Genomic DNA, 27,423 nt, shown 5'->3' with positions numbered 1-27,423 from the left:
AGAGAGGGCTCTAATGAACCAGACAGGTTCGCACTGTAAATCAAGGGGCCTCCAGCACCCTCATTCACACGCAGTAGCAACAGCCAAGCCAAAGCTTGTAAGAAACTGTATATTTACAGCGACTTGTCCACAGGTCTATTAGCCAGCAGCCCTGATCTGCGTATAAGGCCAGGATGGGGAAGCTATAGCCGATTAGCCATCATCTCAGAATTTCCCTGAAGCTTTGGCGTCATGATTAGATTAGGATGAACGCGGCCCGCGCCGGCTGCTGATAGTTTAAAAACGTCTGCGCCGTTCGTCTCATTATGGGGAGGAAACATTAGAGAGGTTGAAAAAAAATGCCCGTTGGAAACAAAGGCGGTGTTGGAAATGCTGTATGTCTCTGTTAGACTCATTCCATCGTTTTTTCATGCATGAGCTGTTAAATATGGGAGTGAGAGAGAAAAATGTTTGAAATGGAAGGACATATGTTACAAAAACATTACTCTGTGTTGGGGAGGGGGGAATCACAAGGCTTGTTTATGTGTTGGCTGGGCCATGAATGCAGGCCTTGTGTTGGAGGTAAAGAGGTGTTGGTTGGCCGGACTTTAATCCGCACAGACGGCTGCTCATCGGTCTGGTGACGTCAGTGGGCACCTGCACCCCGCTAGAACCTCTTACAAAGGAAACATTCACCTCAAGTTTAATTATGCCCTGCTTAGATGCCGTTACTAAAAGTGACAGGTTACTCCTGATGATGTAGCTGGGTGAAAATTTGCTTCTGACTAATGAGAAAAATATGAGTCCATCAACAGCCCTGCTCACAGAGACTTTTCATTGTCTTTCCATTTAAAAATCAATAATATAAACACATGCAGGTACTTTAAGCAGTGTTTCAATGAGATGTTTTTACTTTTTGAACCTGAAAGAGTGTACGAAGCATTTTCCGTATTGCCTTGCCTCAAGTTCCCATAGTTCATTGCAAAGCCTTTGTCTTTGTTGTCTGTGAGGTGTCGGTGGAAGGCTTATAATTATTATATAAGCCATTATAATGCCATATTGGGAAGCTGTATTTGCTGAGCATGGCAGAATTGTAAAAAAAGTTTAAAAGCTTATGAAAAGGAAGCAAGCTATATTCTGATAGATATTATTACCACAGTAAACACAACTGAGAACATGTGCATTTAAGGTGTTCAGGTGAATTTTTCTTTTTTAAAAAAAAGGATGCTCTGGTTGTTTCTATCATTGCGAGACAGCACAGAAAGGATGGATCAATAGCACCTTCCACACACGAAACCAGACCTGTGGCAGAGTGGAGAGATTTTGCACTTCGGCCCAGAAAGAGAGGGAAAAAGAAAAGAAGGCTCTAAATTGCCCTTGACAGCTTTACAGAGAGCTGGCGATGGTGAATTAACACGTTTAGATTTAACGGGCCAGTTTTATTGCTCCCTTCCCTGTTCTCCCGATTCCTGTTCACAAATGGCACAAATGGTGGGGGAGGGCCCGGCTTCCCGTACGCGAGGCACAGACAACTGTCCCGCCCTTTAGCCTGCTTATGCACGCTGCTGAAGCTAAGCAGCATTACCACCCTGTAGCCTGTAACTCACTCACTCACTCACTCTCTCTCTCTCTTTTTCTCATAGTCTCTCAATTAAATTTAATTCAATTCAAATGCTTTATTGGCATGACATGTTTCAAAATGCATATTACCAAAGCATTTTCACAACAACGATCAATCATAGTGACAATACAGAAAAAACAAAAACAAACTCTCTCTCTCCCTCTCTAAATTGCTTTTTCTCTCTCTCCATGCATGCACACACACACACACACACATACACACATACACTTCCTCCGATTTGTCAGCTCCCCATGATGAGTCTCTGAGGTCCGATTGGCTGATTCCAGAGAATCATTTAAAATATCTCCTGCACATCCTTTCTAATTCAGCTCCCATGCGTTGCTGTGGACACCCCCCGCCCCCCAATCTTCTTGGATACCAAGCTCATGAGTCTTCCTAACACATTGCGTCTTAAAGCACTTAAGTACTGCTTAACAAGACAGTGCAGTTTGCTTGATGCATTATTCAAGCTGAAGAAGAATCCAACCTGAGTCTCCCTGTGCATGTAGAGATAGACTCCAGCAGAGCCTAAGGGAGAACACTTCAGCTTGATGTGATTTATGACTCAGACCTGGACTAAAATAGTGCTACCAGCATACATGAAGTTTATCCGTTATGAGACCTTGGAGCAGCTGTGTAGTGCCTCATGCTAAAGCATACCCTGCCAACACAAGCACTAAGAGTTTGTAGGGGATGAAATGTACTCTGCCATAGTAAAATGTACTTGATCAAGAGTTGCTGTAAGGCTGAAGATTTTACTGTCGATTCACAGTAGGGCAGAAGTAAATGTGATCATAATAGTAGTAGTAACCAAGTAGATTTTCTTGTAATTGTAGTAGCAATGCTTAAATTGTGCCCACTATCAGCCATGTACATTGGTGGTGGTGATGTAGTTCGAGAGGAATTAAAGAGCCAGGCTTAAACCAGAAGCTTTCCTGGTTGAATCCCTAGTGGTGCTGATATTGTACCCTCAGGCAAGGCACTTAACCTGAATTGCTTCAGGAAATAGCCTGCAATATGTATGCAGGATAATATGCACAATGAAAGCTGTATAAATATCCCTGGAGATGGATGTTTGCCCCATAAATCCTCTTAATGCATCGTAAACCCATCTTATTGTGCATCTGATTCATTATATATGTATATATTATATGTTATGCACTACCAGGGCTGTGCTGATTAATATATTAATGAACTAATGAACATATTAATGGCCTGTTTAATGAACTAGCGGTTTGATCAGTATTTTTAATGTGAAATTTTTGCATTTTAAATACCTAATGCAGTTGCTTGTGTCTGGGGAAAGGGAAATAGCACAAAATCAATAACATCTGGGCATTAAATGTACAGCGTTTGCATGGAAATTTTGCTTATAAGTTTGATGCAGAGGGAAAGGTGACCATAAAAAAACAAAGCGGTACAAAAAAGTGCCTAAAAAGGTAAAATGCTTGTCGCTGGGGTGGTACCCTATGGGAACATAAAATTGTTCCATTAGCCAACAATACACAATTAAATTGTACCTTTTTTTGCTTGTAAAAGGTACTTATTAGTTCCCAAATAGAACATTATTGTACTTTCAGGGTGCATTTGGGAAATTTGTTCCTTAAAGAACAAAAGTGTACCTCGACTGTACCTTTATTTCTGAGAAATACTGTAAACAGAGCTTTTTGTATAAGGCAGAGTGACCTGCACACAAACTATCCTTTCATGGCTACTGTTAGCCAGCTAAATATAAATTGGCTAAATGAAAATTGTGATGGGTAAACTTCCAATGACCCAAAGTTAGACTGGTGGCACATAACATTAAACAAATGACTTGGTTTCAAATAAACAGTACTGAGTGCATCAGAAAGGAAATTGCAGTCTGAATTGCAAATGTTTGCCTAAAATGGCTGAGGGGCTAATGTTGGACTGCAGGGAATATTTATAATGATTTAATATTAATATTTAATGAGCTGGTTTAAAGTGTCCTAAAGTTTTTTTTCCCTAAAGTTTTTTTATTTTTTGGACTGAGACCCGAAAGTACACAGTCAGATGTCCAGTGTTAATTGAACTCTAACAGAGTCCAATAGGGATAATTTTAGGGGGTTGATTTAACGCTGAACATTTTGTATAGACCATGTGTGTAGACCATGTGCACTTCTGAGAATCAACACTTAGTTCCCTGGGGGTGTGAACTGTTCTTTATCTTCGTATTGTCCTTGTCCTATTGTCCTATTGTTCTGTGGGTTTTTGTGTCTCTGGACCTTGTTTTAGCTGAAGAACATCTCCCTCTGAGGAAGATTCAGTCACACTCTCTCCTGGGCTCCCATCATTCTTTGTAAAGTTAACTCAGTTCCCTCATCCACTCACCCACTCTTTCATATACTTACCTGTTTTAACCAATAAACACCCATACTTACCCAATCTTACCTGTTATTTTCCATTCTTACCCATAGACACCTGTATTTACCCAATCTTACTTGGTATTGCCCATTTATTCCTGTAGTAAACATGACTCTAATGGCTGGCTTTAGCACACCGAAAGCATCCTTGGAATTGAAGATTGCCAATTTGTCATTGGGTCCTATGGGAGACACTTGGTTGAACTTGTCTCAAGAACCAAATAGTCCATCCACACAGACTCCGTTTGGAATATTACAATTTCTGGAGAAAGGCGCTGATAATGTTTCTCCCCCCTCTGCATTTCATCGTTTTCAGAAAATGATCTTTTTATTCTGATGAAGATTTTTAAGATCAAGATTCACTTTGTTGACCCCAAGGGGAAATTTTATCATGGATGCAATACCACTGCATAATTACATATACGAATACATATTACCCATGACAGATACATAAATAAACATTGCACCTGCCCTCACTATACACAGACCTTCTTCATTAATTTACATTCATTACACATGTGTAGTACATTGCACGTGGTCCCACCCACGCTCTACCTACTGTCGTTAAGGAGTTTGATTGACAGGGGGATGAAGGAGTGCTTGTATCTGTTTGGATTACACTGAGGGGGCCTGTAGCATTTACCTGAGGGGTGAAGCTTAAACTTAGAATGAAGTATATGGGAGGGGTCTGACATTTTCCTGGCACTGTCTGATGATGACCCTAAACTCACAGCTATAACTTCATAACTGTCTGAACCAGGTAGGCAATTTGGGATTTAAGAGTTACCGTTAAATTTTCAAACTGGATTTCGGTGCTGTGAGGATTATACAGCAGCGCTCGCGTCCGGGTCGCTCGCAGTCCAGCACCACCATCACTCAAAAATAAGCAAATAATTAAATTATTTTTTGAACCATAGATAAAATTAATTTCTCCTGTCCCAGAGAGAGAGAGAGTGCGTGTCAGGCATAGCAGAGTAGAGGGATGCCAGGAGATTTTAATCCGTTTTTAAATCGTAATCACTGTGGTTCGTGTTTCTGAAATTCCTCTCTCTCCCAAAAGCTCCCCCCTCCCCAATTCATCATCTTTGCTTCTGCCATGATTGTGACTTGACAGGGCGAGCACCCGGCTTGCTTTGCCTGCCATTGCTGGAGTCCCTGACAGTGGGGTTCCCATGGCAACAAGTTGTTGTCAAGTGTGACTGGGAATGTATTAAAGGTCTCCAGGACAATCTTTGTCCCTTGTTGTCTCCCTGGAGCCTCACTGTTTCTTGGTTGAGGAATTAGGTTTTGTTGGGACAGAGATTGCATAAATTCACAGTATTTGCCCTGAGTGGCATTATGGGTAAATTATCATTTTAGCTCATAGGTAACTGGCTTTGTCAGCTTTTTAGTATGCACACTTTGTTTTCTTTTTTCATGCTAAAAGAGGCCAGCTTGAATGTTAGCCTTATAAAAGCAGCATGGAAACCTGTGGCCAAGAACCAGGACAAGATGAGAATTTATGGCTTGTCGGCAGGAAAATTGGATTTCAGCAAAAAAAGAAGAAAAAGAACAGCAGTGTTAGTCAGAGGATATTACGCATTGGAAGAGGGGAAGGCTTTCAGAAACTCCTATGGCCTTCTGCTGGATGCTTACAAATGAAAGCTTGATGAAATACAACAGGGCCCCACTCACCATTTTCTTCTTTGATTGGTCCGATCTATTCCTTTTCTCCAGACATTGATTTTCCTTCTTCTCTGTTGAATGTTCAGGGCCATGGAATATGGCCCTATTCCACCCGAGAGAGGACCTGACCCCTACCTGAGCCTCACAGCTGCTGAAACACCTTCATACACGCCTGGGAAACACCTGAGGGATCTCTGCCTTTGTAGTTTTTTTTCATCTGGTTCCTGCCTCAAGATTAGTTTTGCTGAACGTCTGTCTGCCTGGATCACATATAGGCTGTAATGGCCAGTTTTATCCGAGGGACTAGTTTTATCCCAGGGAAAGTGTTTTGTGCTAATGCTTTCCACTATTACATTATTGTGTCTGTGAGGCAAAAGAATCACTGCATCTTTCTAATATCTTTGTTACATCATATTGCTTTGCTGTAACTCATGTGGTTGGCCCCCGGGGACTAGCTATGTTGGCCAAGGGGGCATCACTATGCAGAAGCAGCTCTGCGCAGACCTGATGTGGAGTGGGGTAGCGCGTTTCATCAATGCCACCGAAAGGCACTTGTGACCTTGAGCGGTATGGGGAGGGTAGAGGGAGCGGGAGCGTGCTAATATCGCCGCTCGCTCACGTGCGCACTGCCACCCCAGGGCTTCAGCCCACATGGAGCTACCGCTGTGCACATTTCTGTGTGTGTGTGTGTGTGCGCGCTCAGATGTGTGTGCAGGCATGTGTGTGTGCATGCAAGTATGTTTGTATGTGCGGATATGTACGCTGGCATGTGTACGTGTGTGTGTGTGTGTGCCTGCGCGCACGTTTCTGTGTGTATGTATGTGCAGATATGTGTATCAGTGCACAGTAGCTCAGTGTATTTATGGTTTTGGCCTTCAGTGTGGAAAATGACCTGTCTCCTTTGATTACCGCAAGGGTAACAAGAAGTGACGTGGTAATTGCACAATCTCTTTAAAAGAATTGTAGCCTGTCTGTTGGCATGCAGTGGTGAAAGCTGGGCGTATCGCTGAAGGCCTTGAGCCCCGTGTGGTACACTTGCCGTTCTGGACCTTGCAGAACCGAGGGACAGATTTCTTAGGGGATTGCTTGACACGTGTCGGTACTCCTGCATGTTCAGGATGACCTTGTGAAGGGTGAGAAAATGGGGCAAACTTTGGGCCTACATGAAAGCCACTCTGGAGCAGACACTTCCTGACACAGTCTGCACACGGGAAATCCATACAGCTGCATGTGAAAGCATTTGAAGTGCAAGTATTTTCTGGAATGTGCAATAAAGAGTTATGTGACTGCAATGCATAGATCTCAATCCCTCTCTCTCTCTTTCTCTCTCTCTCTCCCTCTTTCTCTCTCTCTCTCCCTCTTTCTCTCTCTCCCTCTCCCCCTCTCTCTCTCTCTCTCTCTCTCTCTCTCTTTCTCTCTCTCCCTCTCAGCTGACTGGCTTTCCTTTTCTTTCAGTGGCGTCCATTTCTTCCTGGCCTGAAGTATGAGGTCATCGACTCTGCCTATATCTCCCTGTACACAGGTAAAGTCCATTTATGATTGGTTGTTTGGGGTGGAGGAGGAGTGTCTCAGGGGTAAAGTGGAGGCAGAGATTAATGCTGGCTGCTATTAAGGTGGCAATGATCGATTAAATGTGTGTGGCTATAACACTTGTTTGATTTATGTATCAAACCAGTGCATTCCCTCTGCTAATTCAATAAATTCCCTCTGTCCTCTGTACACACATGCACATCTGCAGCTTACTAGTACATGTTCAAACAATCTTGGGTTGCTGTTTAGTATAATGGTTCGGGAACTGGAATTGCAACCTAAATGTTGCAGGTTCAGTTCCCATTTCCCATTTGGGACACTGTCATTGTACCCTTGAGCAAGGCACTTAACCTGAATTGCTTCAGTATATATTCTGCTGCATAAACAGATACTATGCTCTTGAGCAAGGTAGTTAAGCTAAATGGCTTTAGTATATATCCAGTTATATAAATGATACTATGTAAAAAAATAAAATTAGAAAAAAAACTTTTAGATGTAAAATGTTCTGCAAGCCATTCTGGATGCTAAATTTCTGTAATGTAATGAAACAATTTTGAAACAATTACTGTAGCACCTTGTCCTTTCAGTGAAAAGTGAAAAACGTGGTGCTTTTTTTTTTTTAATTTTTTTTTTTTTTTTTACCAGAGCCACAGTAAACGCTGAAAGGCACATAACTTTTCAGTAGCAAATTCATGGTACGGCCCAGAATTTATGTTCAGAGAGCCTTGCACCTGAGGCGGAACTGTTTTCACTGTAGCGAAACAAAATTCCATTGATCCTGGAGTGTTTAAAATTCTCCCACTTTTAATATTTTTAATTTTTTTTCTTCCAGTTGCTTAACATTTTAATAAAGGCGACTGACTGAGTAGGGAGATCACAGCTTGGGGGTTCATAATCAGCTTTTTGTTCTAAACATGCACTAGTTCCTTAAGGCTCGAGTATGTTTTCTTTTTTTTCTTTTCACACACCATTACTCTCCTATCTTCCGTGTGAGACCCCAGCCATATAACTGCACCGGGTTATTATTTTTCTGCTGTTCTCAAGATGTTGTTGATTTCTCTAAATTATTCATAACTGTGCCAGGCCCACATCCTGTGGCCACTTGCTCTCCTTTATATAAAATAGGGAAAAAAACATCAATTTCCTTTTATGTTTTCTTGTTTATTTACTTTAGTTTTTTATTGCCTTCTATTGTTTTGTTTGCGAGAGTTTGAAGAGTGAAAAGCCCAGGGAGGGGAACCATGTTTCTGAGAAGACGTGAGGGAGCCGCAGGGCTCCTGAAAGAGGACGACGCTTCCATTTATAATTCATTGTTTACATTTTAGGGGCGGCACGGTGGTGCAGTAGCACTGTCGCCTCATTGCAAGATGGTACCGAGTTCAAATCCTAGCCAAGGGTCTTTCTGTGCGTTTGAATGTTCTTCCCATGTCTGCCTTTCACCCAGTGTATGCTGGGATATACTCTAGCCCCCCTGCGACCCTGACCAGGAGTAAGCAGTTTAGGAAATGGATGAATGGATGGATGTGAAGATTAAATTACCTTCACTTTACAGACGCTTGTTGTCAAAGCGACTTACAAAAGGTGCATTTAACATGATAAGAAGTCCATCACTGGAGCTGGAGAGGGTTATATCTGAGATGCTATACGCTCGAATATATGCTGCAAGACCTGCAAGGCGATTGCAGCGTGTATTTGATCAGGCATTCCTAGCTGGGCAGAAAAAAGCAGAAGCACTAAGGAGCCTGTAGAGATGGGACAGCCATCTCGCAAGCGGAGGCCAGACATAGAGACCAGGCTGGAGTGTGTTGTGTACTCTCTATCTGACTGGGGTTATGAAACACTGTACAGCAGGGGTTTTCAACCGTCCCTGATCTACAGACCCCCACCCAGGCTCAAAGGCATCCAGGGGACTCCCATCATGAGTTATGAAGGGTCATATTTAACAAAAAAAAAAAATCTATATAAAGTCATTGCATATTAAGTCTGGCCTGGGACCCCCAGGGTCCATAGACCCCTGGCTGAAAAACCCAGGCTGTATAGTGTATAGTGAATTGTCACATACCGCACCCAATTACTGCACGGTGTGGCAAACACCCGAATAGTGCCACACACGTGTCAGAACACCCCTGTTCCTCTGGTGTGTTAGATCGTTCCTCGCGTCTCCATGTTGAGTCGTTTCCCATCCCATCATGATCCAGTCAGTCCTCCATCTCCCCAAATCCTCTCCAGTTTACAAGGCGGGCTGTTGAGGTATTGGTGACATTCATACATTTCCGCTGCATTCATTAATATATCATGTATTCATTCATTCATTCATTCATGCATGCTACTCAGAGCCTCTTGATTTAATCCATGCTCGTTAACAAGCTCTGGGTACTGGGAATCACACAAGCAAACTTGGAGCATTAGGCTGGTTGCCGTGGTGAACATCCTGCTCATCATTAATCATTCCGCTTCCTTGACCTCTCAGAGAGGGAGGAGGTGGTAAGAGTGAGAGAGAAAGAGAAATAAGTGTGTGTGTGTATATGTTTGTGTGAGAGAACGCGTGTGACAACCAAATAGAATGTTAGACAGAGAGTGTGTGTATGAGAGAGAGGGTGACGTAGTGTGTGTGTGTGTGCGTGTGTGTAAGAGAAAGAGAGAGCAAGTGTGTGACAGAAAAAAAATGTGAGAGAGAGTGTATGAGAGGGAGTGGTAGAGGCAGAGGCTGAGAGTGTGTGTGTTAGAGAGAAAGAGAGAGAGGGAGAGAGAGAGAGAGAGAGAGGGCCTGTGAGGACTACCTGTTCTTCCAGCTGACTGCCTGTCTCACTGGTGCACGCAGACACCTCAGATTACTGCAGTGGGGTTTGGAAAGAGCACCAGGGAAGTGTTCATCTTTTATTAAGTTTCCCTGCAGTTTACTACCTGACTACTGAGGCTCATTCTTTTAGTCAGTTTGGTAGGTGTCATATGTAAGTACCAGCTACAAGGTCTTGCGCGAGCATACTCGTACGTGCACACGCATACTCACACACATACACGCATACTCATGCATATGTGTACACGCATACTGATGCACACACACATACTCATGTGCTCATGTACACGCATACTCACACATACTCACGCATATTCACATGTACACGCATTCTTACGTGCACACGTACACGCACACTCGCATGCACATTTATGCAAATAAACACTCAAATACGCATGGATGTATGCACAAAAACATCTAGACACATTCACTCATATGTACACTTTTGCATGCACACATGCACACACACACACACACACACACACACACATACACAGAACCATATACTCACAAACACGCATTATGCACTAAAACATGCACACTTGCACAGACAGACACAGAAACACATGCACATACATTGTTTTTGTTGGCAAATATTACTCTATTAATGCAGCCGTGCCCTTGAGCGGTTGTCAATAAACCTGAGAAAGTTTCTCTTTGTTCAGTCCCTGGCAGCTGACTGACTCTGGGCCTGGTGCACGCATGCGCTGTGTGCCGATGCGTTTTTGCGGTCAGATGATGCGGCCTGTCGTGACTGCGAGGACAGCCAGCCTGTGAATGCCTGTGCGATGTTTCGGCTGGAACAGCGGCCTTATCGGCGCGACGCAGAGGGGGAGCGTGTTGGCGGCACACCCTCTGTGATGCGCTGGGTTCTGCAGCGACTCGCAGACCTTTGTGTGGGGATGAGGCTAATCCCCTCTGCACTGCGGTTCGGGCCTGCTTCCCGCTAGCGCTCCGAGGAGGTGCGTTCACCGAGGCGGAACGTAACGAGCCCCCCCCCCCCCCCTCCACCGCACCCCGCTTAATTAAGCACCCCGCTTTGCTTCCACGCTGCTTCACCTCTCCAGAGCACCCCCCCTCCCCCGCAGCTCAGCCATATCGATTCAGCCCCCTCCTCACTCTGAAACCACTCCACCCACCCAACCAAGACTGATACAGTTGGTACATTCTCAGGTGTCAGACAGATAGTGGAAGGTGGAACTGCTTATTCATTCTTCTGGGGAGGGGGGGGGGGGGGTGGGATGAGCCTTCAAAAGTCTAATTTCCTCTTGCCACCCCCACCTGCCCCACCTGCCCCACTGACGATGTCCTGTTTTTTCGTCAGGCACTGGGTATGATGTTTCTTATCTCTTGCCCCCCCCCCCATCCCCTCTCTGGTCTTCCCATCAATTCCAAGAGAGGAGAGAGGAAAAAAAGAGAAAGAATTTTGGCGTCTCCTTAATTATAAAGCATGTCTCTCGTCAGGCCCTGCGTCTGACGCCCCATAAATCATACTTCCACCCCTCTCCCGCTCCTGCGCCCGGTCGATAGAAGTAATTAAACCCTGTCTCCACCCACAGAGGGCCAGCTCAATGCCCCCCCCCCCCCCCCCAAAAAAAAGAACTGCCACCAGTCCCTCACAGAGCTCAGACTGAGCTCCGGTACGGGCACGCTTGGCTGGGACCAGCTGGGCCTGATGGGGAGGGAGATGGCCACATTTCCACCGCCAGACCAGCCAGGCTGAGCCAGAACTCGCAGAGCTTTGTGCCTGAAACCTCTCGCCAAAGGGCCTTCCTCACAGACTGCGGTCATCACAGCTGAACCGCCTGTTATTTTTAACCGGACGCTTGCGGGCGAGGATTTCAAAACAAACCGCAAACTCATGCTGCTGCCTCCTGGCTGTTCTGTTGTTTCAACTTTTACCGCTTGGTCTGTCGACATAACAATACACAACCGTGAGGACCTTAGTTCTCTCCATCGTTGCCGTTTTTTCAGTTAGTTGCTGGTTGCGTCTTGCTGGTGTTTGCACCATAGAAATGATTGTATACACCCCTTGAGCAACCACCTCTATGCCTCTGACAAATAACGATTCACTTTAGGGAGTAGATGACCACGACCTGTGTGAACTGGCCTTTTGGTACTCAGAGGTGCTACTGTCGCTTTAAGCCCTTCCCATGTCACACCTCCTTGGTATTAATGTTGTATCCACACTGAAAGATATAACTGTGTTCAATACCACTTTTCCTAGCTAGTTCCAGCGGATTTAAATGACCAATGGCTAAAAAGGGTTTAAGGCACTGAGAAGGGTCCGAAATTATAGAGGCACCGAGTGCACCAAACTATGCCAGTAAATTGCACCCCACACCATTTCAGACCCGCCAGAACCAGAACCACCTATGGTCACTTCTCCCAGCTGAGCTCTGCTGTAAGGTGAGCTCTGAGCAAAGGTTCGCTTCGACAGGTATGCAGAGTTGTGAATGTATGATGTGTGAAAGTACGACCTTATGGAAGTCATGCTGAATAAGGGTGCCAGTGTGGGAAAAATAACGATCATGTATTTTTGATTCCTGTCCTGTCTTCCATCTATGGTGCTATGCCTTTTCTTCCTTATACTGCTCTCCACAGTTGCATCCGCAGTCTCTCTCTCTGCTCACTCTCTCCCCACCCCTCTGTGTGTGTTTGTTCTTTAATGGGCTTTTTCAGAAGTTGCACTTAAAGAGCTTTTTCCCAAACGCCTGGTCTCTAGGAGCTCTTGGCCGTGTGTGTCCTGTGTTCATAAAATATTTGGAGAAATTCTGTTTGTTGTATTTCTGTCTTGAAGTGTATCACTCTTTCTCTCACTCTATCTCATCCCCCCATATTTATCTGTTTCACTCTTTCTCTTTCCTGCTCCCTCTCTCTCTGGTAGATGAGTCCAGTCTGAAGATGAACAGTGTGGATCACATCCCCCAGACCTTAGCCAGTTACAGTCACTCTGCTCTGGAGTCTGAAACACACAGCCAGCACGGCGCCGACATGCTGAAACCAGACCCCCGAGACACCTTCTACCGCAGTGAGTCTGTCTGTCTGTCTGTCTGTCACTGAGACACCTTCTACCGCAGTGAGTCTGTCTGTCTGTCTGTCTGTCTGTCACTGAGACACCTTCCACCGCAGTGAGTCTGTCTGTCTGTCTGTCACTGAGACACCTTCTACAGCAGTGAGTCTGTCTGTCTGTCTGTCTGTCACTGAGACACCTTCTACCGCAGTGAGTCTGTCTGTCTGTCTGTCTGTCACTGAGACACCTTTACAGCAGTGAGTCTGTCTGTCTGTCTGTCACTGAGACACCTTTTACCACAGTGAGTCTGTCTGTCTGTCTGTCTGTCTGTCACTGAGACACCTTCTACCGCAGTGAGTCTGTCTGTCTGTCTGTCACTGAGACACCTTCTACCGCAGTGAGTCTGTCTGTCTGTCTGTCTGTCTGTCACTGAGACACCTTCTACCGCAGTGAGTCTGTCTGTCTGTCTGTCACTGAGACACTTTCTACAGCAGTGAGTCTGTCTGTCTGTCACTGAGACACCTTCTACAGCAGTGAGTCTGTCTGTCTGTCTGTCTGTCACTGAGACACCTTTACAGCAGTGAGTCTGTCTGTCTGTCTGTCACTGAGACACCTTTTACCACAGTGAGTCTGTCTGTCTGTCTGTCTGTCGGTCACTGAGACACCTTCTACCGCAGTGAGTCTGTCTGTCTGTCTGTCACTGAGACACCTTCTACCGCAGTGAGTCTGTCTGTCTGTCTGTCTGTCTGTCACTGAGACACCTTCTACCGCAGTGAGTCTGTCTGTCTGTCTGTCACTGAGACACTTTCTACAGCAGTGAGTCTGTCTGTCTGTCACTGAGACACCTTCTACAGCAGTGAGTCTGTCTGTCTGTCTGTCTGTCACTGAGACACCTTCTACCGCAGTGAGTCTGTCTGTCTGTCTGTCTGTCACTGAGACACCTTCTACAGCAGTGAGTCTGTCTGTCTGTCTGTCACTGAGACACCTTTTACCACAGTGAGTCTGTCTGTCTGTCTGTCTGTCTGTCTGTCTGTCACTGAGACACCTTCTACCGCAGTGAGTCTGTCTGTCTGTCTGTCTGTCTGTCACTGAGACACCTTCTACCGCAGTGAGTCTGTCTGTCTGTCTGTCACTGAGACACTTTCTACAGCAGTGAGTCTGTCTGTCTGTCACTGAGACACCTTCTACAGCAGTGAGTCTGTCTGTCTGTCTGTCTGTCACTGAGACACCTTTACAGCAGTGAGTCTGTCTGTCTGTCTGTCACTGAGACACCTTTTACCACAGTGAGTCTGTCTGTCTGTCTGTCTGTCTGTCACTGAGACACCTTCTACCGCAGTGAGTCTGTCTGTCTGTCTGTCACTGAGACACCTTCTACCGCAGTGAGTCTGTCTGTCTGTCTGTCTGTCTGTCACTGAGACACCTTCTACCGCAGTGAGTCTGTCTGTCTGTCTGTCACTGAGACACTTTCTACAGCAGTGAGTCTGTCTGTCTGTCACTGAGACACCTTCTACAGCAGTGAGTCTGTCTGTCTGTCTGTCTGTCACTGAGACACCTTCTACCGCAGTGAGTCTGTCTGTCTGTCTGTCTGTCACTGAGACACCTTCTACAGCAGTGAGTCTGTCTGTCTGTCTGTCACTGAGACACCTTTTACCACAGTGAGTCTGTCTGTCTGTCTGTCTGTCTGTCACTGAGACACCTTCTACCGCAGTGAGTCTGTCTGTCTGTCTGTCACTGAGACACCTTCTACCGCAGTGAGTCTGTCTGTCTGTCTGTCTGTCTGTCACTGAGACACCTTCTACCGCAGTGAGTCTGTCTGTCTGTCTGTCACTGAGACACTTTCTACAGCAGTGAGTCTGTCTGTCTGTCACTGAGACACCTTCTACAGCAGTGAGTCTGTCTGTCTGTCTGTCTGTCACTGAGACACCTTCTACCGCAGTGAGTCTGTCTGTCTGTCTGTCTGTCACTGAGACACCTTCTACAGCAGTGAGTCTGTCTGTCTGTCTGTCACTGAGACACCTTCTACAGCAGTGAGTCTGTCTGTCTGTCTGTCACTGAGACACCTTTTAAAGCAGTGAGTCTCTCTGTCTGTCTGTCTGTCTGTCTGTCACTGAGACACCTTCTACAGCAGTGAGTCTGTTTGTGTGTATACTTTTCTCCACAAAACACCTTCTATGGTAATTTGTCTGTCTGTCTGATCATCTGTCTTTTTCTATTGGCCCTTAGACGCTGTCCCCATTGTTGGAACAATTTAATGAAGGCGAATCGAAATTCTCTCTCTCTATGTATTTTCATATTGATCACAGACATAGCGTGCATCAATAACATAATTGAAACCAACATCGATCCCTGTAGAACACTGCAGTTTTGTGATTAATGAGTGTGAGGGGATTTGTGTTCAAATTTAATTTTCACACCGTAAAACACAACTGGTTACATTTTGAGAGAGGAGCATAGTGTTCACATGATGTTCTTAGGCGGAGGTCAGATGTATGCCTCTGTTAAGAACTGAGGTCATCAGATGGATTGTGTATTTTGATTGGCTCTGCCCTGGGCTGATGTAATAGAGGGTGGCAGTAAGGTGTGATGTAGTGTATGATCATGGGAAATGGAACAAGCTGTGGAGCCTCTCTCACCCTGCAGCGCCCATGATCGAGGCATCCCGTCTGGAGAACGTGCTGCCCGCCTGCCTGTACTCTCCCACATACGTGGTGAAGGACTTCCCCATCGCCCGCTACCAGGGCCTACAGTTTGTGAGTTACACTGTCCCACGCCTTGGACAAAGAGGCTAGACATATGTCTGCACCTGTGTGTGTGTGTGTGTGTGTATGCATCCACATGCAGTATGAGTGTGGGTGTGCATGTGTGTACATGCAGTATGAATATGTTTGTGTGTGTGTGTGTGTGTGTGTGTGCGTGTGCTTGTGCATGTGCATGTGCATGTGTGTGTGTGTGTGTGTGTGTGAGTGACTGTATAATCACAAATGCATGTTAATTTTATATGCTGCTGCAAAATCCATTTTCACATTATAAAAAAGTATACAAATGCACATATTTATTCTACTTGTGCTTAAGACTTCACCCTTTGCACAGTATCTTAAATAATACTATGATGCTCTTAGGCAGATGTAGGGCGTTTAGCATAATGGCACACGAAAGGCTGAACACTCGGCTTTAAAGTGAATGTTTTCAATAGACCCAATTTTTCACTGCCGATGAAATGGTTCCTGGGAGTTAATTATATCTGAGACCATTATAGCAGGTCATGTAAGACCACTGCTCTGGCATAACGTGCTGGCTAAGCCACTGCTTGCTAGTCAACAGGAGACAGAACTCTGGTGCACACTGCCTTTGTCCCAGATCTGTGAGCTGAAGCGATGCTGCCCTCACCTGGCCTGTGCATAGCATGTGCTATTGCAGCAGTAGCAGGATTCCTTTTTTTGTTGCTGTTTACGTGTATTTGAATAGGATAAAAGATAGCCAGCACTGTACAGTGCATTTTAAATTAGCTGACTCATCAGGTTTAGTCTGAGCTATATGAAGTCATTAAGTGTGTAGTTATAAATGATGGTGAATGCAACCGTGAGATAAATGAGCACAGGGATTATTTACTGTGCCGTTGGTATGCCGACACCATCCTTTATCACCTGTCCAGGTCTACCTGTCCTTTGTGTTTCCCAACGATTTCACCAGACTGACCCATATGGAGAAGGAGAACAAGTGTTTCTACAGGGAGTCACCCATATACTTGGAGAAGTAAGTTCTTTCAAGTAGTAACAGTAGAGTATTACTAGTGGAGTATTGCTAGCAGTGGTAGGATTCTCAATAGAGGGGACATAATGTGCAATAGATAAACTGTTTTCATTGTTTTGGAAGAAATTAAATATCTACATGTGTCAAATTATAGATAAAACAAAACTGGTATGGTTTTGGAGTGATTTGGAGTGAAAACCCTGTCATAGAAATGTGTACAAAATAATTTTTCTTCCCATAAAATATTAAAAATGGTAAATAATAAAAGGAGAGTATACTGTTCAGAGCACATAAAATCAAGATACAGCATACACAGTTTGTCCCTGTAAGGAACTAGATAGAGGTGCAGGGGAATCTGATTGGCTCTACTCAGGGATAATGTCATGCCCTCTTTAGCCCCTCCCCCTTTAGCAGGGGTAGAGGCTGCAGATGGGCTTCTCTCTGTGTCTCAGACTCTCAGCACTGGTTCCCTTTGACAGGTTTGGCTTCTACAAATACATGAAAATGGATGAGGAAGACGATGACAGGCCATTCTTCTTCCCCAATCCGGATGGTGGGTATTCTCAGTCTGGGCTGAACCTGGGCCACGGACCACTTTAAATTTCCCTGGGACAGAACAGAACTTGCCAGAACCCAAACCATGTTTCCTCAGCTGTGATGTTGTTGGTTCTAACCATAGCAGCTTGGAACAATCCTTCAGGAGAGCGTGCAATGGTGCTGGGGGTGGGAGCCGGCATATGATTATTGTCTCTTTTCCAGACTTCCTGGAGGAGGAGGAAGGGGTGGATCCAGAAGACGAGTCACTGGCAGCCGACACCCCGCCAGTCAGGAGACCCAATGGCAACCAGACGGGCCGTCCAACCACCAGACTCCCCCCTCGAAGGACCGCCCCTCCGACCTCGCCCGACAGACAGGATGAGGAAGGGGACAGCCACAGACAGAAACGGGCTTCTCAGTGGTCGAGGGGGGGCGGCAGGAAAACACGGGACCGCCCCCCCAACCGGCAACAGCGGGAGGAGCAGGAGGCGCCAGATTCCCACATGCAGGAGGCTGGGTTGGGTGTGGTCCCGGGCCGCTCCCTCTCCTGGATCCGCACTGGCCCGGATGAGCTGAGCCGGAAGGGGGGCGCAGAGACGCCCCTGAAATTCAGCAAGTCACCTCTCCTGTTTCCCCCGAAGAGCTCCTTCTCGGCACTGAGCAGCAGGACCAAGCAGATCATAGGCAACTCCGCCCACCCCGGCCCCGCCCCTGACAACCCGCAGGCCAATAAGGAGCAGAAGAAGGAGGACAATAAGATCTACATTACCAGGCCTCGCTTGGCCAATGGCAGACGGAGCTCCACCCCCCGGCAGCCCAAGGAGGTGTTTCCGGGAGTCTTCCTTTACCAGAACGGGAAGACCACCAAGCTGGTGAACCTTAGCACCAAGCCCCGGAACCCCCCTCAGCTCTGGCCCCCCTTCAAAGGCAGCAAGACCCCTCTGCTGAGTGCCAACATCACCCACCTGTCTGCGCTTCACAAAGCCTCTACCAGGGCGGTGCTGGCGAGGCGGCAGCAGAGGAAGACAGAAGACCCCTGGATGGCACGACGGGGCTCTCTGGGCTCTCCAGGCAGGAGCAGCTCTCCAGCTCCTGCGTCCCGTCGGGTGAACCCCCCTCCTACCACCACGGCTAGCCCCAAACTGCCAGGCCCCCGCCCATCCCAGAATAGCCCCCCCATAGAGGCCAGGGTCACTTCATACCTCAGAACTTCAGAGATCACTGAGTCCCTGCAGCAGCGGGAGATGGAGGTGGAGCCTGATCAGGAGGCGGGGCCGGAAGCGGAGCAGGAGGCGGAGCTTGAGCAGGAGGAAGGGGGGCTATCAGAGTACAGCTATGAGGAGGCGGACCCTCGGCCGGGGTGGGCGGAGGAAGCCATTAATTGGCAGCGCACGTTCAGCGTGAACAGCATGGACTTTGAAATGCTGCGCTCCGACTGGAACGACCTGCGCTGCAACGTGTCGGGGAACCTGCAGCTGGGAGAGAGCGAGGTGGTGGACGTGCTCGCGCAGTACATGGAGAAGCTCAACGAGCGCAATGGAGGGTAAGGAGTGTGTGTGTGTGTGTGTGTATGTGTGTGTGTGCATGTGCGTGCACTTAGAGATGCATGTGTGTGTGCACATGTGCATGTACCTGCGTGCATGTGTGCATATGTGTGTGCGCCTGTTTATGAAATTGTTTGTATACGCACATGTATATTTACGTGCAGAATTGTGGCTTATCGATTGTAGGTTTGATTCTCAGCTGAGGCACTGCTGTTTTTCCGTTGAGCAAAGCGTGCATGTGTGAGTGGTTTGCATGTCGAGCAGTGTCATTTGTGGGAGTTAACCAGGCTAAGAGTGCGTGCTAATGCCTGGCAGTCCGTGTAAATGGGTGATAAGTGTGGTCCCCCGGGCTGTAGGATCTACACCCTCCTGCGGATCATTAACGTGGAAAAGCGCAGGGACTCGGCTCGGGGGAACAGGTACCTGGTGGAGCTCGAACTGATGGAGAGGGGCAAACGGGTGGTGCGCCTCTCCGAGTACATCTACCTGCTGCTGCACCGCGGCCGGCTGGAGGAGGGGCCGGAGATCGGCGAGGGGGGCGGAGCCACCACCTCCAGCCCCGCCGCCACCCCTGCTCTCACCACCATGGCTGCGGCTGCCACCGCCCAGCCCCGCGCCACCACGCCCTGGGGCACCGCCTATGCCCGGCCCCTGCTCTGTCAGCCTGTCATGTTGCGCTGGAGGCATGATGTCATGGTGCACTTTGTGGTGCCAGGTGAGTGAGGTCATCGTCCACCGCTGCTTGCCCTTGCAACACACACACACACACACAACACACACACTTTGACTTTACTGATAGATTCAGGTAATTCCTGGTTGTGCTGTTGTCCCTCTACGGCGTCACAGTGACAGTTATTTGATCTGTCGCTGTGGCGATGCCTGTCAGCCTCCCTCTCTGACTTGGCTGTCAGTCTCTGAGCTGAGCTGGCTGTCACTCATAGTTTTGAAAAATCTAATTATGGAAAAGTTAATTAGAAAGTATTTAAGAAAACTTTGTTCCCCTCTTCCGTACAGTGGGCTCCATAACATTTACACAGAACACACAGACCTATATATTTTTTGATTTGGCTCTGTACTCATAATTTTAGATTTGTAATGAAACAATTCACATGTGGTTAAAGTGCAGATTCTCAGCTTTTATTAAGGATATTTAGATTTCACCATGTAGACATTACAGCACTTTTTATAAATAGTCCCCCCATTTCAGGGCACCATAATGTTTTAAAACATGCTTTAATTCCTACATGGTGAATCCATAGTGTATAAAAATACCCTTAAATAAAAGCTGAGAATGTGCACTTCGATTACAAATCAAGAAAAACTATGTTTTTGTTCCAAACATTATGGAGCTCACTGTTTATTCACAGAAATCTCTCCCCTGCTACAGTGAAGAACCAGGCCCGCTGGGTGCAGCAGTTCATATCGGACATGGAGCACCTGCACAGGGAGACCAAAGACGAAAACTTCAGCATCATCATTGTGGACTTCCAGAGTGAGGACATGGATGTGGAGCAGGCCCTGAGGGAAAGCAAGGTGCCTAGGTGAGTCTCTCCGAGCGCGTCCCAGCTCCAAGGCTAAGGGTTCGTGTCCACTTCAACAAGCTTCTGGTTCAGGCTAAAAACCCGCACCACCAAAAACTGGCACACTGCGCACTGCCTGTGCGGTCAGCACTGAGACTCCACCTCTTCTCTCTCATAGACCCTGAGTGTTTGGTAGATTCTCTGTGTCTGTGGCTGTGTTTGGTAGATTCTCTGTGTCCCTGGCTGTGGTAGATTCTCTATCAGAGACCCTGTGTGTTTCTGACTGTGTTGGGTAGGTATGAGTACCTGAGGCGGGAGGGGAATTTTGAGCGCTCTGCGGGTCTTCAGATTGGAGTAGACACTATAGAGGTGAGTGTATGATGCTTCTTGTGTGTGTGTGTGTGTGTGTGTGTGTGTGTGTGTGTTTATGAAAGTGTGTGTGTGTTTGTTTGTATGACAGTGTGTGTGTGCGCATGTGAGAGAGAGAGTTATGAACAGGAGCTGTGGTTTACAGAAACTAATTGTACGTGTGCCTGTGTGTGTGTGTGTGTATATTTCTCAGGACAGTCACAGTATTGTGTTCCTGTGCGACCTGCACATCCACTTTCCAAATAACATTCTGGAGAGCATCAGGAAGCACTGTGTGGAGGGGCGGCTGGCCTTTGCCCCCATCGTTATGAGACTGGGCTGTGGGAGCTCCCCCAGAGAGCCTGACGGTAATGCACACACAAACTATACACTATCAACTGTCAGTGTACACGACACCATTATACACTATACAAACTCACTATACACTATACACACTCAGTATGCACTATAAACACTCACTATACACTATAAACACTTACTTTACACTGTACACACTTATGTATATTATATACATTCACTATACACTGTATTCTCATGTACACTATACACTATATACACTCATTATGCACTATAAACACTCAGGACCAGATTTACTGAAGAATTAGTCGCAGCGCAAAACATTCACAACATTGTAGCTCTGTTGCGGTCACCGATACCGACACATTAATAACTGATTTACCTAGACTGGCTCTATTTATGCAATCAAATAAATTTAATGCCCTCATTCACAATTTTGCGGTAAGAGACACCCATGAAAAGGGTGAGAAACAATATGGGATGCTTACACATCCAGATTACAAGGCGCTAAAAGCAACCAGGCAAAAGTAGTGAGGGAACCACAAGAAAAATAAACCAGATCAGGAAATATAGGTAATGATCAAGGAGGTACAGCTTCACAATGCCGTTTTATTGGTTAGGAATGCAATACCAATGGAGAGGATAAAAATTTGGAGTGTCATCACATAAAAAAATAATTTATTAGGTATAATAAAAAGAACAGTAGATGGTGTAAATAAAAGAGGACATGATGTTAGACGGCATGCAAAGAGAAAAACTTTAGAGCAGCAAAAGACACAGCTGGTGGTCCAAATAAGGTAAGAATAATAACACCAATAGAAGAACAGATGGAAAATCCCTGCAAAATGAGCAATTCAGGGGGTGAATGGAAAAGACATGGAAGAACTTGTGAATGGAGAAGGCCACAGAGCCTTGAACTTGCTTCAACTATAGCAAATACGACATATATATTGCGACCCTGTAGCAACTGCTTCGTGGCAGAAAAGCAGTTGCAATCCTTTAGTAGATCTGGCCCTCAGTACACACTATACACCCTTTCTTTACAGTTTACGCACATGTAAATTGTACACAGTTTGCATACACAGGTGTACCTGATACACAACGCAGACCTTATACACTACGCACACTATACACACACTTCATTTATAAAGCATTTATAAAGTACTGACACAAACTGTCCCTGCACACCCTGTGATCATCATCACATCTAGCAGCTTTTGAAAAGCAAGAAGCAAGAATAATTGGATGTATTCTCTCTCTCGCTCTCCAGGCTACTGGGAAGTCAACGGCTTCGGCTTGTTTGGAATTTACAAGTCGGATTTTGATAAAATCGGGGGGATGAACACTGAGGAGTTCAAGGACCGTTGGGGGGGTGAGGACTGGGAGCTTCTGGACAGGTATTAACCCCCCCCAAAAAACCACAAAAAAAACAGAAAAACAAGATTTTTTCATGTCCACAGCCACCATGGTAAATGGGTGCTTAATTCCACCTCTTAATACAATCGGCTCTTGCATACAGCATGTAGGGATCCTGGTCTTCATAAACTTCCAGCCAGTAAATGTCAGCTTACAGACAGACATCCCAGAATTCTGGGTTTACCTAAAGTACTCATGCTTTGTGTAGTGATATGTCCTGTGGTCCAGAATCCTGTGCCAGTAACCCTTGAGCATTACTAATGGGTGCTTTATTTAACGCACATTTGACCTGACTTCCCCCCCGTCCTACAGAGTGCTCCAGAATGGCCTAGAGGTGGAGAGACTGAGGCTGAGGAACTTCTTCCACTACTACCACTCCAAACGGGGCATGTGGAATGCTGGGGTAAAGAAGAACCCCAAAGGGTAGCCCTCTGAGCTGCCTGCCAGGCCCTCTCTCTTTCACTCTCACTCCCTCTGCCATGTGAGTCAAGCATTCTACACAGACAGCCCTGGCCTTCGTAGGACCCCTGGGGGCCTTTTGTTGTTACAGGGACAAAGAGGCCGGCCAATCAAGTCCATCCGTGCCCTCGCAGTTCCTCTCTCAGCTACACTGTGGCCCGTATAAACACAAACACTGGGGAGGAACGTCTCTAGGGGAACAATGATTGCGCGGGGGTTTTATTTTGAAGTTGGCTGTTTTTGTTTTTTACAAAAAGGATGATTGTTCTCTGTGTGTCTGGGAAGAAAAGCTTGTTTTCTCGAATGTGATGACATCTTTTTTTAATAAAGTTTCAGATGCAGGCAGTAATTGCAGAGAATAAAGTGCAATGGAATGCATCAGGCTCTACTTTGAGAGAGATGCAGGAATGCCAGACATCAAGGGTCATTTATCAGGAATAGCAAAGGTATCAATAAGCTATATCATGTCTCTCACTGTGTTTGGAGGGAAGGGAGATGAGGAAAACCTTCATATTTTTTATTTGCTGCTGACTGTCATTCTCATTTTATTTCTCTCTTCGTTGGGATATTTGGCCTTGTGCATTGAACAGACACCATGTTGCTATTAACCATGCCTTCACTCATGGGTTATAAGGGTAATCAAGAGAAAGAAAGGGAGCACCTTGGTGGCTTTTGTCCTTGGTCCGCTCCCCAGTCTCTGTGCTTGTCACTCTGTGCAACATGTGGATCTGACACCCCCACACAGACACACTGATTTGAGGGGGTACACGTGGTACTGTCTTCAGCTTCTGAATTGTGAGGCTACTGCTCCTCCATTAGCCTTGAAGCCCCGACTTGTTCCCTCTGTCCCCTTAACGGGTCTGGCCTCTCTCTCTGATGGGCCCAGCACCGTGAACCATACAAGAAGCAACCAGCAGGACCCACTGCTCTGAGGACTTGAAACTTCCCCTTCTTTTAAAAATGTCATTTATGTTTTGGGGGGCTTTTATTATTTAAATTGTGCAAAGCTCACAACTTTTATCCAACGAAGCGGGTTGTTGTGAAATTCATTGTTCGACGCTCAGCGAGCACACAGATTCATTACTCCCTCACTTCACAAAACATGGCTTCTTGGGTGGAGAAAGTAAGAATGGGGTGGAGGGATCTCCATGTGGGAGAATGTCATGTTTGCAAGCAACTGTATTTGTGTTGGAACAGCAGGGATTAACCTACTGGCATATGTCTTACCTGACAGCTTGGAGGATTCAATAAGTATTCTCATTGTTTTTCATAGTGTTGGGATGGGCTGACAGAAGTACTAGAATGAATTATTACACTGGGTGTGTATAACACACAATAATTTGTAAAGATGTATTAATGACTAAGATTGTCTGACCGGCGCCCTTGTTTGCCTGTTATAATCTCCAAAAAGGCTTACAGTGTGACATAGTGCTTAATGAACTGTTAAACACCTTTGAATTCTTTAGACCCTCACAACAAATTGACACACACAGGTCCCTGCAAAATTTCTATTAAACATGTTACAAACCAAGACATACAATTATTTGAAAGAAGAATTTTGCTCAGAATTTTGGCTGCTTTTGACAGTTGTGAGTAATCTGCAAGAAATGTACTGGTGTCTAAAGGGTTGAGGAATTTCAAATAATGATTTATCTCAAGTTATTGATTTTTATGTATTTATTTTTAACCAGAAGGCCAAATTTTGTTACCGGGTTTGCGGGGGCATTGATGTTGACCATGAGTGGGGGCTGAGGGACTGAGTTGGTTAAATAAACATATCCAGCAGTATAAATGGAAAATATGTAAAAATGTAAGATATGCCATTCTCTCCAGAAAAGGCCTTCTGTTAAGCAAGTATGTAAAGTCTAAAAAAGGAACAGATAAATATATGCTAAAATAAAGACATGGGTTTACATTCTGAGGATAATTTCTGTGAAATTGTTTTGTAGAGTTTTAAGAATGTACTGTATTTTATTTTCTTGATTTCGTTCCGGTTTTCTTTTGTAAAAAAATAAATTTTAAAGCTTAAGTTTCACTTTGATGTGGATGTTTCTCTTACCAATGTGAGGAATACCGCGCAGAAATTTACTGCTTACCAGAGACTATTCCGTACAATAAAAAGTAAAAAATAAATAAATAAATAAATACTGCTGCAATGTTTCGGACTACTAGTGTAATTCCGTATATGACCATTTGAGGGCGGCTGATTCACTTGAATGGGTGGATTAAACAACTCGGCATTTGATTAGTCAGCACACAAACTAGTTGCCTAAACTATTTATGTAGAATTTTTCTTGTCAACAAAAGCGAGAGCTTCTTCTTTTTATCTGCAGCCGCATGTATTTACTTTTGGTGAGTGAATGAAACGGTTCACAAAATATCACCATAATTAATACATTTAATAATTAAAATAGCTTTTGTGATTTTTCACATACAAAAATATTTGAGTATCGTAACATCTTTTTGCAATTGTATTGCTACTGGCTCAATGAATGGCAATATTTCATATGTGCAGAACTACGTATGACTCACGTGCGTTCTTTTATCTGTTAATATGCTTGAGTTCCAACTTCACAAATACAAGAGAAACTTTTAGGACGTTCCAGTATTACTGGTCTGATTGGCTCTGAGATTACTGTTAGCTCGTGATTGGTGCGCACGTAGGCTTCCCTGCCACGCCAGCCCTAAGGCATGAACAGTCTGACTGCAAGCGTGGATGCTTCGTAAGCAGCCTCAGCGAGCTGCTGTCCGTGAGACACAGCACTTGTAAAACTTCGCGACTCGAAGGACTACACTTGGTTATTCGCAATGGACGATCTGGCATATTTGCACGACTGAGGTGCTGGTTGCTTGAGCGTCTTGCAGTTGCAGAACAGTCATTCTAAAGATGAAAACAGACCTGCAAAAACCAGATAAGCAATCGTGTATCAGCCATTAAGGTAAGACATTATCTCTATAGCTTTTGTCATACATTCTGAAATATTTTAAGCGATCGACATTTGTTTAAACAAAGGAGAACGTCTTGAAGATACAGAAGAAGCTGAATTTTGTTTAGTTATCACTACATGCAAAACTCTACTTGCGTAAAGCATAACCCAAATGTCCAAGGGAAATTGGCGAGCAGTGCCTGCTTGTCAGTGGATATCGCCATAGTTGGACAGACAGCGCCGGACGCAAACAAATAGTGAAGAATGGCAGCGATGAGCAGCTCTAACATGAAGACCCTGGAGGACTTGACTCTGGACTCGGGTTATGGAGCTGGGGACTCCTGCAAGTCTCTCAGTCTGTCTTCCTCCAAATCCAACTCGCAGGCGTTCACCAGCGCGCCGCACCGGGGCAACTGGTGGTACTATTCGGGGTCCATGAACAGTAGAAACAACAGCTGGGACACGGTGAATACTGTGCTTCCAGAGGACCCCGAGGACATCTTCGCCAAGTGTCCCCGGTTGCCAGAGCTGGAGGAGTTCCCTTGGACAGACGAAGACGTTGGCAAGATTCTCCACAAGGTCTGTGGCAAGGGGGCCTTTTTTTCCACCGACACTGTGCGAAGGCTCTCCACTCTTTTACGTAGGGCTCTGATCCGAATTTCGAGGGAAGCGCAGCGGCTGAGCGTCATGCACTGCCGCTGTACGCGCTTCGAGGTGCAGAGCGCTATCCGGCTGGTGCTCAGCTGGGCTCTCGCGGACAGCTGCGTTTCAGCCACGGTAAAGGCCATCTCCCTATACAGCATGAGCGCCGGCGAGTGGCTGCGAAAGGGCAAGTCCACCCGCTGCGGGCTAACTTTCTCCGTGGGGCGTTTCTTCCGCTGGATGGTGGACACCCGTATCTCGGTGCGCATTCACCAGTACGCAGCCATCTGCTTGACGGCCTGCATGGAGAGCTTGGTGGAGGAGATCGGCGCACGGGTTCTGATGGCGGAGCGACAGCAGAGTGGGGACGGTGGCCTTCCCAGCAGCGCGCTGACAGTGGACGCGCTAGAGGGGGTTGTGAACAATGACGCCGAACTGTGGGGTGTTCTGCAGCCCTACGAACATCTCATATGCGGGAAGAACGCCAGCGGTAAGATCCCCTCTCATTTCAGTCACCTAAGTCACTTTAGCAAAGTTTTTTTGGGGGTTTGTCAAAACTTTCACCGGTAACCGGTAGCTTTTTGTGGATAGGTTGGATATCAATAAAATTACTCTTATATAAGTACGTGCTGCTATTATATTGAATTAAACCATAGTTATTTCAAATAGTTACTGTCACGATGATTGGAGAGCGAGAACGGTTAGTGTTTACCTTTCGCGACGATGTGTTGAGGTGAGACCCATTACTCTTGATTTCTCAGGTATTTAAACAGAGGGAATCAGAAAACGAGGACATGTTCAGGTTATTTTACCTGTGGGAACGCTTACGCAGTTTGTAGCTAACAAGGGAAGTAATTAATCAGGACAGGGCTGTGATTTGCAGCCCTTGTCCATCAACAGTGTTTCAGGTTCTGGTGCTCGTAAATGGTGCTATTTGATTTGCAGACCCACGGAATAACAACATGGGACGAAA

General features: G+C 45.9%; 2 protein-coding genes across 3 annotated transcripts in view; both read left to right on the top strand.

Annotated features, from left to right (window-relative positions):
- b4galnt4a (beta-1,4-N-acetyl-galactosaminyl transferase 4a) overlaps positions 1–24,916 on the top strand; it is a 137,807-nt gene extending 112,891 nt beyond the window's left edge. Inside the window, exons 10-21 of one of the 2 annotated variants that reach the window (XR_004762854.1) lie at positions 7,105–7,171; positions 12,864–13,007; positions 15,630–15,739; positions 16,642–16,742; positions 17,219–17,292; positions 17,499–18,819; positions 19,177–19,535; positions 20,208–20,361; positions 20,637–20,709; positions 20,903–21,056; positions 22,277–22,474; positions 22,735–24,916. Coding sequence is in view for 1 of the 2 variants with exons in the window: in XM_035396501.1 (XP_035252392.1) it covers positions 7,105–7,171; positions 12,864–13,007; positions 15,630–15,739; positions 16,642–16,742; positions 17,219–17,292; positions 17,499–18,819; positions 19,177–19,535; positions 20,208–20,361; positions 20,637–20,709; positions 20,903–21,056; positions 22,277–22,403; positions 22,735–22,849 (2,799 nt within the window). In the remaining variant the exon portion in view is untranslated. The remainder of the gene's footprint in view (positions 1–7,104; positions 7,172–12,863; positions 13,008–15,629; positions 15,740–16,641; positions 16,743–17,218; positions 17,293–17,498; positions 18,820–19,176; positions 19,536–20,207; positions 20,362–20,636; positions 20,710–20,902; positions 21,057–22,276; positions 22,475–22,734) is intronic. The other variant, XM_035396501.1, reaches the window with a different exon arrangement.
- Positions 24,917–25,591: 675 nt separating this feature from the next.
- Positions 25,592–27,423, top strand: part of abtb2b (ankyrin repeat and BTB (POZ) domain containing 2b) — a 49,285-nt gene continuing 47,453 nt past the window's right edge. The window contains exon 1 of the mRNA XM_035394848.1: positions 25,592–26,940. Coding sequence (XP_035250739.1) covers positions 26,073–26,940 — 868 coding nt within the window. The 5' untranslated portion in view covers positions 25,592–26,072. The remainder of the gene's footprint in view (positions 26,941–27,423) is intronic.

The sequence above is a fragment of the Anguilla anguilla genome, chromosome 16 (genome assembly GCF_013347855.1).
Source record: "Anguilla anguilla isolate fAngAng1 chromosome 16, fAngAng1.pri, whole genome shotgun sequence".
Lineage (NCBI taxonomy): Eukaryota > Metazoa > Chordata > Actinopteri > Anguilliformes > Anguillidae > Anguilla > Anguilla anguilla.
The sequence above is the reverse complement of the archived record's forward strand: the minus strand, read 5'-3'. Positions and strand labels throughout refer to the sequence as shown.